Raw genomic sequence first — 16154 nt, forward strand, 5'->3', positions numbered from 1 at the left:
TGGTTCCTATGACGCATTTTGCAGCCTTAGTTGCCAGCGTTGTTATTGCTGTTGGCCTTCTCCTTCTTCATGAGGTCGTGGATTTTCCGCAGCTCGGTCATCCGCTCCAGGATCTCTCGCTCGACGGGCGCTGCCTTGTCGGGTCTCCCCAGAGCGACCATCTCGGCCATGAAGCTCTTACGTGACTCCACTTCTTTCATCACCGCATCGTAGAGCTCCTCCAGCTGGGCCATGCGATCTTTCGGGTGCTTTCCACTGCGCAATGCAGCAGCATGCGAGAGTTCTCGGTCGAGGAGGTCTGTTCAACAACATTCAGCACTTCCCCCCATACTCGCAAGAAGCAGAAAGTATCTTGTGCACGTACCAGCTCCTGGCAACAGCTCGCGAGGTAGAATTGTGCCTGCAGTGTACGAGAAAACCTGCTGGAGCTTTTCCTTCTCCTGATTCGGCGCTCGCCTGGAGCATAATCAACAACGCGTCAGTCACCACTATAATATGGCGAGCAGGACACAGATCGGAGGGCTCAGTACGTGACGCAGCTCAGGCGGCAGGCTTCCATCTGCCGCTTGATCTCGTTCATCTCCTTCTCGATCTCGCTCAGGGGCTTCTTGTGCGTCGACAGATACTCGATCGGATGCATCTAGGCAGTTTTTCACCGAATGTAAGTGTCACCACAGCTTAAATATTTTACTTTCATCTACTGCTTCTCACCTCAGGGCCCGATCCCTTGGACTTGGAGAACGCTGGCGCTTTAATGGCTCGACTCGACGTGTTCGCCACCAACCGATGCGTTCTCGCGTCTGCGCCCGCGACTCCGCCTCCAGGGATGAACGGTGCCGTGGTCTCTCGCGGCTTTGTCTTCAGCTCTACAACAAGCATCAGAACCAATGAGACCAGATCATCTTGGCTACACTGACAGTATACTTCGTTCTCTTGTTCGTGCAGAGACGTACTCGGGTACGACACCTTGGGCTTGGCAGTCCCGCAGTAGAGTTTCTTGAGCAGTCTCCCCGCCTCCGAGTCCCCGCCGAACGCCCTACCGTAAGAAATGTTAGCAACCAACCACTACGTCTCCACTGAATACTGGGTCAATTGCATAGCAGGCGCACTTCCACGCCTCCGCCGTCCGATCCGCAGCGCCACCCTCCATCACACCTCGGCAATTGTTGAACACTTGTCGTTTCGCAGCACAGAAAGTTTGCCTACACTTTCGCACACAACCGTCAAAGATATAAACGGTAACTAACGAAGTTTTGTGGGTTCCAGAGCAGCATCAAGGAAGGGTAAAAGCGGCAGTTTGTTAATGTGTCGAAGAGCTTCGCCAGGTCACGGTACATACACCACGTCGAGAACGTGAAGATGTTGAACGGGTTCCTGTCGAAGTTAGCTTAACGTGGTCCCATTGGAATCCTGCACTTTATTGCTTGAAGGGAAGGGTGTCAAACGAATCAAACATACGCATCTTACTACAGCAGCACCGACGACAGTTTTGTGACCAGCAGCGAGCTTCTTCTTGTAAGGACGGAAGCTTCGACACGAGCACGTCTAGTATCTTCACCTGGGTGTCGAGGAAAAAAAATGCTGAAGCGGTTGACAAGTTGAGAAGCGCCGCTACCGTGGTCGCTATGAAGCCATCTTGAAGGCTGAAAAGGCCAAAACTGCGAGTGACCAGTCCAAAGTGCATCCTTCGAGGCACTCGAACCCCAGTGACGACACCACGCTTCTGGAAGCTGACGCTGTCAGCAACCTCGGGATCAAGCTCAAGGAGCAGGACGTGTTGCCGCTAATTACGCGAGGTCTTGAATTCTACCCCCTCGCTGGAGCCCCTGAGAGTATCCAGGACTTCGCAAAGTTCGTGTACGACAGCCAAAGCGCAGCTTGAGCGGCGGTGCTAGGCCGAATGGGTGCTGCAGCTATTCAAGCGTTCAAGGAGCTCATGTACTCGTTGTGGCCCGCTGCATACGGATTCGACCCGCATGGCGGGGGCACAAATATCCCTGGAGTGCACTTTCGGGCGGATGCGCTGTTGTGGCACCCACTACTGCTCGGGCATGTTCATGTTGCCGAACGACTTGGCATCCCCCTCCAGTGCGCCAGCTTGGAACCCCTCTCACCGACGTGCTATTCCCCCCATCCTTTGAGCTCGATCACTGGCCTCGACTCAACTATCATGACGCTGTGCCAAAGCAACCTGCTCACCTACGGAATCGTGGACACGACGTTTTGGCGTGGTGGCGTGGCTGAAGTGTTGACCCAGTTTCGCGCCTTCATCGGCCTCCAGAAGCGTTGCGACCGCCCTGATCCGCTGGTGCGGTGGGAAGTTCCTCACATTTACCTCTGGAACCCTGCGCTGATGCCGAAGCCATTGGACTGGGGAGCGGAGCTGTCAGTGGTTGGTCATGTGACACTAGGCCTCACCGCTGGAATCAGTCGACGGAAACGCAGGAAGCGCCAGAAGGAGAATAAGCGCTTCAAGTGGCCCAGTGCACTCACCGAGTTCGCATTCCAGGCGCCCACTCCACCAGTCATTTACTTCGGAGTCTCCACGCGAGCAATGTCGTCTGGTACTTTGGATGAGTTATTGCAGAAAGTGGACGCTGCTGCTGCTAAGCAACAGGTGAGAATCGTTTTCCAGACTCGGGAAGTCGGGAACAAGCAGCGAGCGCTTTACCAGTCTGAAAATGTGCTGGAAATCCCCAGCGATTTACCGTATGCAAGGCTCTTCCAAGAGCAAGCTGTGGCTGGAGTGATCCACTGGGGTGAGCCCGATATCGTTGCGGAAAGTCTCTCGGCTGGCAAACCCATCGGCATGTGTGGCACACACTCGTGCCAACAGTTCATGGCTAATGTTTGTGATCGAGCCCAAGTAAGTCTACCGTTGATCGACTGGAGAACGTGCACAGTGGAGACTCTTGCCTCGAGCTTTGGGGCTCTGCTGACACCAGACATCCGAGAGAAAGCCCAGACGTTAGCCACCACGTTCAACCCCACGCAAGCCCTCGAATCCGCTGTCACAGCCTTCTACGCCAACCTCCCGATGGAAGCCATGCGCTGCGACGTGGATGCGACCAAGCTCGCACGGGTGTTTGACTCGCGCGACAACCTCATATTGTCGCTCCCAGCCTACGTCTCCACCCAACCGAGGTACGATGAGAGCAAGCGCTTTGTGCCGTACAAGTCCCTCTGATTCGGAGGAGTCCACGCACCAACGTTCTTCATCTGGGGAAACCCCAGACAATCAGCACTCGTCACCAAGCCAGCTCGTCAGTATGATGGAGTTGAGCTAGCGCTGGGGGGTTCTTGAAGGTGATCGCGACAGGTTATCCAGCAGCTCTTCGTCTTGCAGTCTGGTTGTTGTCACTCCTGCTAAAATCGCCCTCTTCTGGTCGTCTGCTGAAGAAGAAGCAGCAGTGCGCAAAGCCACCAACGTGGCCTACGATCGACTCGTCAAGAAGGCGCAGCGCAAGAGCAAGCGTGAAGCAATTAGGCGGTTGTTTGGCATGGGTAATGGGGCCAGACGTCGGGAAGAAAGCTGGGAAATATCTCAGTGGAATAGTTAGGAATTCAATAGACACAAAACCCTTTTGCCTTGCAGCTATTCTATTGATTCATCAAATGAATCTAGGTTACCCCTCCCGGAGTAATTCTTCCCTCTCTAGCTTGCCTAACTGGATACCCCAATCCTTCTCGTCCCACGGAGATCGTGACGGGACCACGAAGTCGCACGGCACGTTGCGATGGTCCGTGCAGCTGCTTGAACGTGGCCAGCATCGGCTCCACACGCTCTTCCCACTTCCTTGTAACTGTCATCGAGTCGAATTTGATTGCTTCCAACAAGTCCATCGTTCTGACGATCTGGTCAAAGTAGGAGCCGCGACGGCGGATATTACTTACCGCAATGCCCAGCTTGAGGCCGTGAATTTTTTCAGGCCAAGGTGCCTCTGCAGGTACCGCAAAGGCCGCCGGCACTCGGCAATGACCGTGCAGTCGATGAAAAGTCTCCAAAGCTGGCATGATGCGCTCCCTCCACTCATATTCATAGAAGTCCCATACAAAACCCAACTGCTACAAACGAATTTTGCTACGAGCGACGTGGGTGAAGTAAGAGCCTTGGCGGATACTGTTGACAACAGTGCCAAGATTCAGACCCCACGACAGTTTTGGCCAGTCCTCATGCGATAGTACCACGTACACTTGTGGCGCTCGACAATGTCCATGTAGTCAGTGAAACGCCTCCATGATCATTCCGGCAGGGGTCAGAAACCTCTATTTATGTTAACTAATGCCGTGCTTTACACGGGGAAGCTCTGGGTTTTCTTCAGCTTTTGTTATGCTTGTTTACTATGTTGGTGCACTTGACCAGTATTTTTTTTCAATGTAGCTATTTCGTGAAAAAAGGAAAGTAAAAGTAAGTCCGATCGTTCGCATCACGCCCGAGGCGCACCAGTCGCTTGCGTCAGCTGCTGCTATCTAAACCTTTATGCAAAGATATTGAATACACAGTCTGCTTCGGACGACATTCACCCGAATAACTTATTTTTGGCCTGTTCTCTAGTCAGGAGCGATTGGAATCCCTGGTAGTATGTTTTATCAGTAAAGTAACTCCTGCCTAACATGTTTCTTCAACTATATCGACAAACGAATGTTCAGATACAAAGAGAAGGTTGTTTTGTTTTTTAGTTTTTGAATTGAGGTGCATTCTTGTCACTTAGTTCTTCCTAACGACTACAACGACCGGTCCCGCAGATGCTAACCCGTCATGAGAAGAGAGAAGGTGAGACTGCAGTACACTTCAGATATATACCCCGACTGCAGTGATAGTTTGGATGGATGTTACCTGTAGCAGCAGTTGTGTGGACTACCCTAAAAAGCAAAAAGCCACATTCGAGTGACCTGAATCGATAAATTTGGCTTTCCGATCAGAATGTAACAATATACTAGTATAGCAGCATCCTCACAGCGAATACTCGCACCGGTGGCTAGAGGGGGCATTGCTTCGGCAAATATAGTATCTTACCTTTTCTACAGACAGAAGTTGAGTTTCTACAGAAGCGCGTGAGGGCTCGGGCTACTCTTTTCTTACCTAATTCGATTTGTGAAACCATATGGAACCATAACGACTTTGCAAGGGAACCCTAATAATCTGACCGTGTTACCAATAACTCGGTCGAATTACCGTGTTACCATAACACGGTAGCTCTCGCCTGGGCTATCTTGCCGCCCTACGACCATTGCCAGGCGCCACACCAGACGAGGAAGCACATAGGATAGCAACGCATAACGGTGATCGATTCGCTGTAGCAGTTCCGTTCATCGGAGCGTCTGGAGCACTGGATTCGGTAGCCTCCGGCAGTCTGCCCCAACTGAATTAGCGCGTTATGCGGGTGCGTCTTCGATATCTGCGGCGAGGCTCAAAATTGCGGCGCGCTGCGGCTCCCGTCGACAGAACTCGCGGTGGAACTCACGATTGCGGCGCGCTGCGGTCCTGTACATAAACTTCGTGCTGTACATGTCGGTGCCCGTGCCCACGAACATTGCGCTGTACATCTTGCCCATGATCATCGTTCTGCGTATCTCGCTGCAACCCATGGCCACGAGTGTTCAATGGTCAACCGTGGCAATATCAAGACCACTTATAATGGTTTGGATTCGAATGCTTATTTTCTACTGTAGCATGGAGACCAGCTTTAAGCAAAATGCAATATATTGAATAGACTTTCCTACTCGCCAATTAATAATGGTGCCATTTTCCTATTTTCCCACACTACTGTAGCCACCACTCAAGCTACCCACCTTAGCCAAGTGATGGCAACCTAATGAGCAAAAATACGAAATCAACGCTCAAGTGGTTGATTTACCTCGGCTACCTAGCAGCTATCCACTATTATCAATACCATGGTAAGTACATGAACTAGATGACAAAGCCGTGCTTTGCACGGGGAAGCTCTGGATTTTTTTAGTTTTTCAAATTTTATATTTTAAATTTATGTGATGGTAAAACTAGCTGTGTGGTAATCCAAATATGGCAGTCTCCTGGAAACAATCAGAAGATGGTAAGGTCTTCTGCCAGTTTCGTGCCGTCCTTCGAACTTGCGGACTTGCTGTGGCATAACTTTTCATTGAATTGTCCATTCTGAAATCTGATTGCACCCGCTAAATCTGCGCGATTGGGCTGAATTTATGTACTTCACGCTGATCCGTGTAAATTTTGCAGAACTTCTTGTTATTGTTTTGAAAAGCTTGTTGATTTGGAGTGAGCTGCCAGTTTCCTGCCTCTTTTTGATAGCATTTTTGTATGCTATGCAAATCCTAGGAGGCTCATCACCGGAAATTGCATGTGACGCTGGAAAAATCTACCAATAGACTACGAGAGTTTAACAAGGAGAAGATGCTAATTGGCTAAAACAAGTAGGCACGGAACTGGTTGTAGGCACGCAACTGGCACCTTACCTTAATCAAAAATTGGCAGTCTTCTTGGAAACAATCAGAAGATGGTTTGTCGTTGTCCTGAGCCTTCGCGTGCTTCTATCGGAAGAGGCTTGGTTTCGGCCCGGTGTGATTCATGTCTGAAACGTGCGGCAGCAGACCGTCGGCGAGTTCGAACGGAGAAGAGACGAGCTACAGTATTGGGTCTGGGAAGGACCGCAAGCGCAAGCATTGCGCTGCTAAAGGACTGGTATCGATAGTGCGGCACTACAAAGGGCTGAAAACGTTCCCGATGGTGGTGATGATTACGACGCTGGAAATGTTGCCGGTGAACCTGAGCAGAGCACATGGAGTGTGGGTAAGGCGCCTAGTGGTCTCACTGATCGTGCGTTCGAACGTTGTACTGAGATGTTGTCAAGTGACTACATGGAAGAAAGGATTTGCTGTGCTTGTGACGGTCTGTATCCTTTTCGCAATATGGTCGTCAAGACACTTTCGAGGTGTAAGGAGTTGGTTAAGTCTATGCAGCAGCGATTGAAAGGACCCGAAGATCTTCCTGTTGAACTTCGCAAATATTATAGCGCTTCGCACTTGTCGCCTGTATTGGATGGACTGTTGCTTTCTCCCGGCGGGATACGCGTTGATGATGAGGTGGTCAAAATGCAGCTCTGTCGGTCATGTGCAGATTCATTACAAAAGAAGACTGCGACGAAGTGTCGTAAGTTTGCGATTGCCAACGGACTCTATATGGGTAAAATGCCAGACAAGTTCGTGGACACAACGATGACAGAACATGCAATGTTAAATCGAGTGCAACCAATGCGATATTTAGCTGTCGTTCGTGGAGGGAAACATTCCAGTCTACGGTCTCATGCTTATATGTTTCGCGCAAACCCCGATTGTCCAGCCCAGCTACTTTTTCGCCGAGTGATATCGGAGGGAATTGCTCGTGTTGTTCTTATTGGAGCGATGACGTCGAACCAAACAGCCCGCATGCGAAAAAAGTTTGAGGTGAGAAGTGACCGTCTTCGTCGCCAGCTGCGTTGGTATCGCAAGCATAACTCAAAATTCAAGGGAGCCGATCCAGTTGATTCAAGTTGGACTGGAGTTCAGACGGCTGTAGTAATTGATCGTTCTGTAGCGATCGAAGATGCTGTTTCGCGCGACGCTAGCGGGTTATCGATTGATGCGGAAGTGGCCAGCGTTTTAGATGCAGCTACCGAACGCTTTAACGCTCCTGTCCCGGTCATGAAAATGCTGTGAATGCTGACGATAAAATTGCTGAGCAACAGGCTGTTGGCATTATGACGGATTTTGAACATGAACATGAAATTGAGGGAGCGCTCCGTTTGCTACGAGGGGATACTGTAATCACTCGGCGATCTAGCGATATAATGTCGGATTTCTCTAAAGAGTACTGGGCTTTGGCATTTTGTGAGCTCTTTCCGTATGGCCGTGGTGCATACGAAGAGGATAGACCAAACCCGAACAGCCTGATCAACTATATACAGCACTGTCTTCGATTGTCAACACGCAAACACAGTCAGCATCACGGGTTTTTGCTAACAGCATTGGATGTTATCGCTCGGCATAAAGCACTGGACGCTGTATATCTTCGAGCAAAACTTGCTCCTCATACTGCATAAATGCGGCTATGGTAACACGCGAAGAACTTTCGGCTCATTTGGAGATAACGAAGGAACACCTGACGTCTCGGCGCGCAAATGGCTCTGGGGCTGCAAGCGAACAAAGCTCTGCAATGAGTGCAAAAGTAAGTGAACTTTTCTCATCTGTATCTACGGGTTTGAGAGCTCACTGGGGATCTAATGAGGAGCGGATAGCAGGCCGGACAAATTTGCTGTCAATGCCGCTTGCACTTGGCCAACCGGCGGGTTTTTTACCATATCGCCAAGTAGCAGTACGACGTATCGTATTGCTAACTTAGCTGGTGTGATCCCGCGAGACTTGTTGGATTTGATGGAGACGGAAGTTGCGGAGCATTTAGAATATACCCGTGCTAAGCTTGGAATGGTTGCTACGGCAAACCCCGTTTCGTGCGCGAAATAAGTGGCCTGAATAATGCATAGACTTGTGATGCGTACTAAACGTATGTGTTATATGGCTATGGTAGGTATTTTGATCATGTGATGAATGTTGTGATCAGTGTACTGTTGAACTGGGATCGTGACACCAACGCACCAAAGCCTGGATGTGGCATTTTTGGAGAAGTAACTGCTTTTTATGGCTCCACCGAATCGCAGTCATCAACAGGCGATTTACACTGTCACATGATGGTGTGGGTCGCTGGGTTCCCTAAGACAGTGACTGAGTATATTAACATGTGCAAGTCAGCCGCATTCAAGCAAAAGCTGATTGACTATGTGAACTCCGTTGTGACGACCGATGTACCGGTTCAATACGATGAAACGTGTCCGGAATGTGGTTGCAATGGACTGGAAGCTGTTGAATTTGATCAACGAGCGTATCAAGAAGTAAAAAAAGAGATGGCCCCTGTTCAACCTGCCGGTGTAGCTTGTGTGGACAGCAATTCGGTGGAAATGAAGTTATCACTGACTGTGTAGAGCGCGAGATCAGCAGACTTGACTTTCCGGCTGGTGCGGTGTCCGAAGGCGCTGCGTTTACTCGCACAGCGAGCTCAAAACCTTTTGTACTTTCTGGGGAGCGGTCGAACAGTGATGATATTCTCCATACACGCTCGCTGCTTTCATTTCAAAGTCACCATTGGTATCATTCCGGTGGGTGCTTTAAACATACCAAGCGAACTCCCACCGCCAAAGTATGCCGGATGTATTTCCCCAAGGTGATTTGTGATGAGATAAAGTGGACACCCTCGGATTGCGTCGAGCTAGCAAGAAAGTTGTGGAACGAATACATCAATGCGCACGTGCCAGTGATCAGTAAGACTCTGAAATGCAATCATGATGTGAAACTATTGGCGGCAGGAGAAGGTATGTTTGCCATACATCTTTTTTTCCGGCTGTACACTAACACTCGGGGGTGGTTGCTTTGTGAATTAGGCCTGCATAAAAGTTTCTACATGATGAAGTGCTGTGCTAAACCCCAAAGAGATATAGAGAACCCAGCCGCTCTTCGGTTACATGCGTATGACAAGGCTGAAATGAACGCTTAGGGTCTGGCAGACGCATTTACTGCGGGGCGAAAGGATTCAATCTATGTGTTGCACCCTCTCGAATGGCCAAAAAGTTGCGGCTCCTTTGGCAGCGTTATATTTGCTGCGAGAAACTCCATTCTATGCTTCGCACGAGTTTGTGTCCCTTCATCTGGATTCGATTGTGAATGTGCTTTTTTCATGGTGAGGAAGATACCGTGGTTCTCGAACAAGTTCGGAAAGGAGCATACAAGCCGGCCAGCGTTCTAACCGATTACTGTTGCAGACCTTTAGCAATGGAAAGTATCTGTTTGATGGAGTTTAAACGGCACTGGGAGAAACGAAAGAATACAGCGGGGATATTGTTTCAAGAGATCCATCCGCAGTATTCGAGTCACTCTATTCACCATCGCTCGACTGAAGCTCTTGTTACAGTCTTTAGTTCAAGACTGCCTGACATACGCAGACATGATGAACAAGTCAAGTTAAATTACTGCACCTAGCTTTGTTTATGCCGTTTCGACTCCCCAGCACCTTTGTCGATGCCGATGAAAGTGTAACGATGATGTTTGATACGTGGTGGACAACCTCGGCAGCGGATTTAGCTCGTCGCTATGCTGCTTACAGTGAAGATTACTATGTGGCACGTGATGTGGCGGATGCTAGAGCCGATGATGACTTAGTTCACTACGAGAAATGTGCAACGTCTGATCCAAGGAATATGGAGGTCGTTGACCCCAGTTTAAATGAAGCCAGCGATAATGAATGCGGCCCGTCGAGTATGTTAGATGGTATAGAATGGAATGGAGGCAATGTTGAGTACGTTGAAGCATTGCCGAAAGGAATTGAAGCGACAAAGCATGTAGCTTCAGCGATGCTGTGTACCGAGAGCGTTGAATGTAGTATGAACATGACGGAGCTCGACGAGGAAATTCAGAAGCGAGAAGTGCTTGCGCAGCGTACGCAGAGAAGCCTAATGCACGAGACAGTTCGGGAATGCTGCGAGATCAGCCAGACGTTCCAACCCGAATAGAAGTATTGAGCGCTGTCGATGGGTCAGAACATTGGGAGCCCTCAGTTGATCAACCAAGCACAGATCTACCCGAGCGACCTACGTTGATGGAGATTTCCAGATTTTTCAAGCTCAATGAGAAACAGCATAAAATGTTCGTGACAGCGGGTATATACTTTTGGAGGCGCTGGCTCTGGATGACAGTGAAGTTTCAAGAGAATCGCTTGTCTCGTTTTTAGGTGGCCAGCCTGGCGCCGGGAAAAGTCAAGTGATTAGAGCACTCCAAGAGCTCGCGGCTTCCTGGAATAGCTCTGATGTTGTCGGTACGGTTTCCTTTCAAGGTGTTGCTGCTCAATCGGTGAACGGCGAGACTATACACAAGTTTTTCGGGTGGGGCTTACGCGGGTTTTCCAAGACACAACCTGTTTCGTTGGAGTTGCGAGAAAAAATAATTAAGCTCCGCCTTCTAATTGTTGACGAAGTTTCTACTACCGATGTGAAGTTCATTGGTATGATCGACAGTTGCCTTCGACACATTCGAAATAAACCCGACCTCCTATTCGGCGGAGTCGATGTATTGTTTGTTGGCGATTGGCTGCAACAGTTGCCAGTTGCTGGTGTACCCGCCTACGTCGAAGAACCTCCCTTTCGGGCTCGACGATCTCGCGGTGAACATGGAGAATATTTCTTTCGCTCACGTGGTATCCAAGCATATCGTCAAATAAGTAATGTTGTGATGTTAACAGAGAATATGCGCCATCGTGACGATCCAGAGTGGCGCGATATTCTGGGTCGCTGGCGAACAGGCAATTACACGGAAGCTGACATTGTCAAAATAAATGCTGCGGGCCATGATGCGATCTGGGAAGATCGGAATTCGGAACAAACTTCGTTTTACTCCATCATCGTCACATCTAATGCGCTACGCTGCCAGTTCAATTCTCAATCGTTGCGAGCCTACTGTGAAACTCATGTAGTGGTGCTTCATCGGTTCTTAGCAAAACTCTCGTCTTTTCGAAAGAAAAAGGTGCTGGAGGTGGACTTACAAAAGCGCCTTCGAAACATTCGTGACGATAAGACCGGGAACATGCCCATCGTCCTTGAAATTGCATTAGGGACTCCCGTCCAATGCACAAAGAATGCATCAAGAGCTCTCAAACTGGCGAATGGAAGTATCGGTGTTGTAGCTGGGTTCGTGGTGAGCGACACTGACGCAACAAACTCGATTACGCACGAAACCTACGAGGAGGTCATGCATTCAGCACCACCCGAGGCGGTGTTTGTGAAACTACGAGGGTATGAGCACGTGCAGTTTGTGTCATTTCTTCCTGTTGGAGTTGCACCAGTGCGGTTGAGACTTGAAAAGTCCGTGAATGTGGTGCTACCACATCGTTCGTTCAATATTTGTATTAGCCAAGTCCCATTGACGCCTGCTTTTTCGATCACTACGGAAAAGTGCCAAGGTATGACTCTGGAAAAGATGATTTTGGCTCCTCTTCAGCACTGTACAAGGCGTTCTCCGCAGAAGTCTTCGTTCTATGTGGCGACAACACGTGTGAAGTCTCTTCGGCAGCTCTATCTGATGGAGGAGCTATCTTTAAATAAACTAAAGTATTTCTCACCCGTTCCTGCCTCAATGAAGGAAACACAGCGGTTAGAGCGTCTTGAGGCGGAGTAAGGTAACGTAACACAACTTCAGTACATACAATAAAATCTACACCGAAGATTGTTTTTTTTGTTGAAATACCCAAGCACTCGACAACATCGTCATCTCATACAGCCACCGCGATGCATGTAGGGCATGAACGGCGACTCGTACATTAGATTCAACTACAGGATGTTTGACTCCGTCTCTGTGGATTGCATAATTAAAGAGGTGGTAGCAGTCGCTGGAAACACGAAGCTGCCATAGCGTTGACCATATTAAGACAAGCACAAAAATAATTGACAATTAACAACACCAGTAAATGTTTTCATTTGACGTACACGACAGCAAAAGGTGTACGTTCCGTGCACTAAACGTAAACATGATGCAGCTACCTTCATGATAGCACTGCGGGGAGGGGGAGGGGCTTAATCTCGGAGCCGCTCAATATCCTCGTAGTGGCAAACGCCGCCCAAAATGCCGTGCCAGATACTGATGTCGCGAATATCGCGCAGACGAAGCTTCGCACCCACCACAAACTTAGGATCGCCCAACGAAGCGCCCCATACCGTCATGCGAAAGACAACACTTTTGCTGATCGCTGTGTGTCAAGCTTTGGAGTTCCTTGCTCGACGCGGCGAACTCAGCGGGCGAGCAGTTGTCGAACACTGTCAGGTGCACTCCATGCGCGAACAACGCCTTCCCATAAAGACGCATCGTAGCTCGAACTGGAGTATGATTCCCCTCCACGGGATTTGTCGCTTGAGCACGAAGCTGTTCGACAGTCGTGCAGTCACGTGCTTGGTCCTCCTGCGCGCGGAGCTCTCGGATGCGTTGAAGCATCGTCACAGCGGTAAGATTAGGCCTTGTCCTGCCGCTAAATCGAAAGTGAGCAAGTTCCCGTTGGATCGGAGAGAAGCATGATCCCGTCCCGTTAGCTCCGCGTGCTATCGTTGCACCAAACTAACTTCAATACCTGATTACAACTGTGATTTAGAAAACACAGTAAGCGCTTGTAGCCTTTAGTAGAAGTGCGTTAGTTGTAGCAAAAGTAGACTTACAAACTTCAACTTGTGTCTACACGATACGTGCCGCGCAAAAACCTCTGCAGAACCCCTGCCATAGTATGATTAGTGTATCCTGCTTGATGCAGCGGGGCTGCCGTAGCTTTGCGTCAGAGGAAGCTTAACAGACTCACAGAGTCTCAGCTTAAGATAGCCCGTTCTAATACCAGAACGTACGAGTCCGTACACCTTACGGACTCCAAGAGTCAACCCTTAACTCTTAACTGTGTGAATCTCAAACTGAATGTATTTCCCTTTATTGCGGCAAAGCCGCCTACGGTGTAAATGTATCCGGTTCACTATCTAGCATAGTGAATCCTAGTCATATGCATAATCAGTGGCTCTGAAGCCATGTACTGATTCTCCTACTGGTTTAGGTTATACAGTGTGTACCCACTTCATAACCCTTCGGGTAACTCTCGTGTAACCCCGTTACACCCTCCCCCACCAAACCGTGGACACGGGTGTTCACGCTTAACGGTCAACCTCCGAGTCTTGTTCCGTCAAGCCTCCTGCTCAAACGAGTCAATCCACATCGCGTGGAGTTCTCTGAGAACTTCTCGGCGCAACGCGCCCTCACATGACTTCAAGTCATAAAGCCTTTTGGTCTTTCGACCGCAGACAGCCTTTCGCGAGATCCGCCTCGGAGCCTCGCTCCTCTCGTACTGCTGCACTGCGTGCCTCCGCACCTCCGCGAACGCCAGCGCCCGCGCGCACGCCCTCGACGCCTTCCAGGCTCTCGGTGTCCGAGTACTTCGCGGCGCAACGCCTGAAGCGCAGCTCGCAGCGCGCAAGCCCCAGCTCTCCTCGAGCACCAACCCATCAGATCATAAATCCTAGGGAACTCTTTGGTGAAGAGGGCGAGGTGGACGAGTCCATAGAGGGTTCTCCGAACCGAGGAGATGCGTCCCCACTCACGCGACGCTCCCCGAGCCGCGGCGACGCTTCGCCCACACCGTCGACAAGCCGTGAAGAAGGCTCGCCGGCCCCAGTTGGCTCTCCAAGCCGTCGCGACCAAGGGCGCTCCGCGCACACGTCTCCTGTGCGCTCCCCGAGCCGTCTCGCCACTGAGCGCACTGCGCCATCGAGGGAGGAGCCACGGCCACCGCTGCGCACTCCGAAGCCGTTCCCCAAACGCTCTTCCGGCCTCTACGAGCTGCGCGCGCTCACGGAGCCACGGTATTCGCCACCTCGTGGTGAGGGTGTGCCCCTGGGCCCCGTCATCTCCAACCCTTTGGACGAAGCTTGCGGCGCAGATGGCTCCCACGCGCTCCCAGCGCCCCGAACTGCGGCCTCTGCTGAACCCCAGCACTGCCGACTACGGCTTCCGGCCTCGCGACCCCGCGGAGGCTTGTCGCCAGGCGTTCCAGCAGTCTCTCGCGCTGCACACCATTGGGCCCGCGGCCCGTACTCCGGAGGAGCTCGCACTGCGTACCTCTCTGCGAGAGCGGCTCCTCACTCCACAGTCTATGCCTGTCGCGGAGTATCGCGAGAGGCTGCGGCTGCAAGCCCAGCAGAAGTCCGTGCCCGCCATGCGGACGTACCCGGTGGTACTTAGCCCGGGGGAAGACTCAATTGAGTACGAAGCTCAGTTCGAGTCTTGGGCCGAGCACAGCCGAAAGCTCAGCTCCATGGACGCTCTCCGAGCCAGCTTCAGTGAAGTGGATTTTCGCATTGAACGCAAGCTCCGCTTCGATTTCGCGAAGGTCCGAGCCAAGCGCAGCCTCTCGGCACTCGCCCTGCCGCAGACCCAGTTTAGCGCTGCGCGCTTCGCTCCTTCGAGCACTCCAGCCGCTCCTTCGCGCGAGGGAGTGAGCGCTGGGGCTCAGGGTCAGCCTCGGAGCAATATGGCTGACCCAGCAGCTCCCCAGCTTATTGCCGGGAAGCGCGGGACGGCCGGCGTGCCGGCCTTGAGCCCTCGAGGCGCTGGTGATCAAGCTGATCAAAAGCGTCCACGAAGTCTGGGCAGTCGTGGCGGAGGGGCACCTCAAACTCCCATGAGTTCTCGGAGTGAGGGTACCCTCGCCATTTCACCAGATACTGGTTTTGACCCCGGCACCGCCGCTTCGCCAGGAGGCGCTCCACATGGTAATGTAGATTCCCATGCTCATCGAGCAGGGCCGGTGGAGGCCGCTGTGAGGCCCTTTGCGACTCAAGATGAGCTCTTGGAGGTGCGGCAGCAGGCGGGTCGCCTTCGGGATCATATCCATGACGTTGATGCGCGTCTGGGCCGGACTGCCACCGAACTCGACGAGCTCGCCAAGCGGACGCGATGGATCGAGGTGCCTCGAGCGGTCTGGGACCGCCTTGGGGCCCTGGAGGACTGGGTGCGATACTATCGCGATCGCGATGAGCAACGTGGCCGGGAGCTCGGGGAGCTACAGCGTCAGCAGGCTGTGCTTCAGGGTCAGCTCGACCTCCTGACCCGCATGCAGGCCCCGACTGCCGCGCCTCCTGCGCCTGTGGCTCTCGCTGTGGCCGCGGCACCTCCGGCGCCGATTTTTCCGCCTGTGCCTGCGGTGCCCGCGTGAATGGTCGCGTCCTCGACGCCTGCGACTGCGTCCTCGACGACCACGACCTCCGCGCCTGTGACCTCTTCACCCTCGGTGCCTCCATCTGCACCTGCATCGGGTCCTGGTACGGCTTGAGCAAGCCCACGTAGAAGACGGGGTGCGACCGCATCTTCTTCGGAAGATTGAGCGCGTACGCAAGGCCCTTCTTGGCCACAACCTTGAAAGGTCCGATGAAGCGCGGGCGCAACTTCGTCTTGAAGACGGCAGACACTGCATGTGTGGTAGGTTCTTAGCATTAAGCAGCACCAGGTCCCCGACCTCATAACTTTCAACATTGCCTCTGCCCCTGGCATCTGCATGTTCC

General features: G+C 51.7%; 8 protein-coding genes across 8 annotated transcripts; 6 read left to right on the forward strand and 2 right to left on the reverse strand.

Annotated features, from left to right (window-relative positions):
• Positions 1-26: 26 nt before the first annotated feature.
• PHYSODRAFT_531014 (hypothetical protein) lies at positions 27-1150 on the reverse strand (the record flags this gene model as incomplete). The annotated part of the gene is made up of 6 exons (XM_009539564.1): positions 27-298; positions 365-456; positions 531-640; positions 712-866; positions 954-1036; positions 1110-1150. The coding sequence occupies 6 exons, from the start codon at positions 1148-1150 to the stop codon at positions 27-29; spliced, it is 753 nt and encodes a 250-aa protein (XP_009537859.1).
• Positions 1151-1359: 209 nt separating this feature from the next.
• PHYSODRAFT_341250 (hypothetical protein) lies at positions 1360-1882 on the forward strand (the record flags this gene model as incomplete). The annotated part of the gene is made up of 3 exons (XM_009539565.1): positions 1360-1382; positions 1473-1515; positions 1604-1882. The coding sequence occupies 3 exons, from the start codon at positions 1360-1362 to the stop codon at positions 1880-1882; spliced, it is 345 nt and encodes a 114-aa protein (XP_009537860.1).
• Positions 1883-1936: 54 nt separating this feature from the next.
• On the forward strand, positions 1937-2404 carry PHYSODRAFT_530728 (hypothetical protein; the record flags this gene model as incomplete). The annotated part of the gene is made up of 1 exon (XM_009539566.1): positions 1937-2404. A coding segment is annotated over one exon (468 nt), but the record flags the coding sequence as incomplete, so codon positions are not given.
• A 150-nt stretch (positions 2405-2554) lies between these two features.
• PHYSODRAFT_448583 (hypothetical protein) lies at positions 2555-2902 on the forward strand (the record flags this gene model as incomplete). The annotated part of the gene is made up of 1 exon (XM_009539567.1): positions 2555-2902. A coding segment is annotated over one exon (348 nt), but the record flags the coding sequence as incomplete, so codon positions are not given.
• Positions 2903-6491: 3589 nt separating this feature from the next.
• PHYSODRAFT_307101 (hypothetical protein) lies at positions 6492-7689 on the forward strand (the record flags this gene model as incomplete). The annotated part of the gene is made up of 2 exons (XM_009539568.1): positions 6492-6553; positions 6687-7689. The coding sequence occupies 2 exons, from the start codon at positions 6492-6494 to the stop codon at positions 7687-7689; spliced, it is 1065 nt and encodes a 354-aa protein (XP_009537863.1).
• A 312-nt stretch (positions 7690-8001) lies between these two features.
• Positions 8002-9577, forward strand: PHYSODRAFT_307102 (hypothetical protein; the record flags this gene model as incomplete). The annotated part of the gene is made up of 5 exons (XM_009539569.1): positions 8002-8197; positions 8258-8480; positions 8558-8918; positions 8972-9395; positions 9465-9577. 5 exons carry the CDS (start codon positions 8002-8004, stop codon positions 9575-9577), a joined length of 1317 nt encoding a protein of 438 aa, XP_009537864.1.
• A 1196-nt stretch (positions 9578-10773) lies between these two features.
• Positions 10774-11169, forward strand: PHYSODRAFT_373075 (hypothetical protein; the record flags this gene model as incomplete). Its single annotated transcript, XM_009539570.1, has 1 exon — positions 10774-11169. A coding segment is annotated over one exon (396 nt), but the record flags the coding sequence as incomplete, so codon positions are not given.
• Positions 11170-12753: 1584 nt separating this feature from the next.
• Positions 12754-13056, reverse strand: PHYSODRAFT_341252 (hypothetical protein; the record flags this gene model as incomplete). Its single annotated transcript, XM_009539571.1, has 1 exon — positions 12754-13056. One exon carries the CDS (start codon positions 13054-13056, stop codon positions 12754-12756), a length of 303 nt encoding a protein of 100 aa, XP_009537866.1.
• Positions 13057-16154: the final 3098 nt, after the last annotated feature.

This window comes from Phytophthora sojae (assembly GCF_000149755.1).
Source record: "Phytophthora sojae unplaced genomic scaffold PHYSOscaffold_13, whole genome shotgun sequence".
Taxonomy (NCBI): domain Eukaryota; phylum Oomycota; class Peronosporomycetes; order Peronosporales; family Peronosporaceae; genus Phytophthora; species Phytophthora sojae.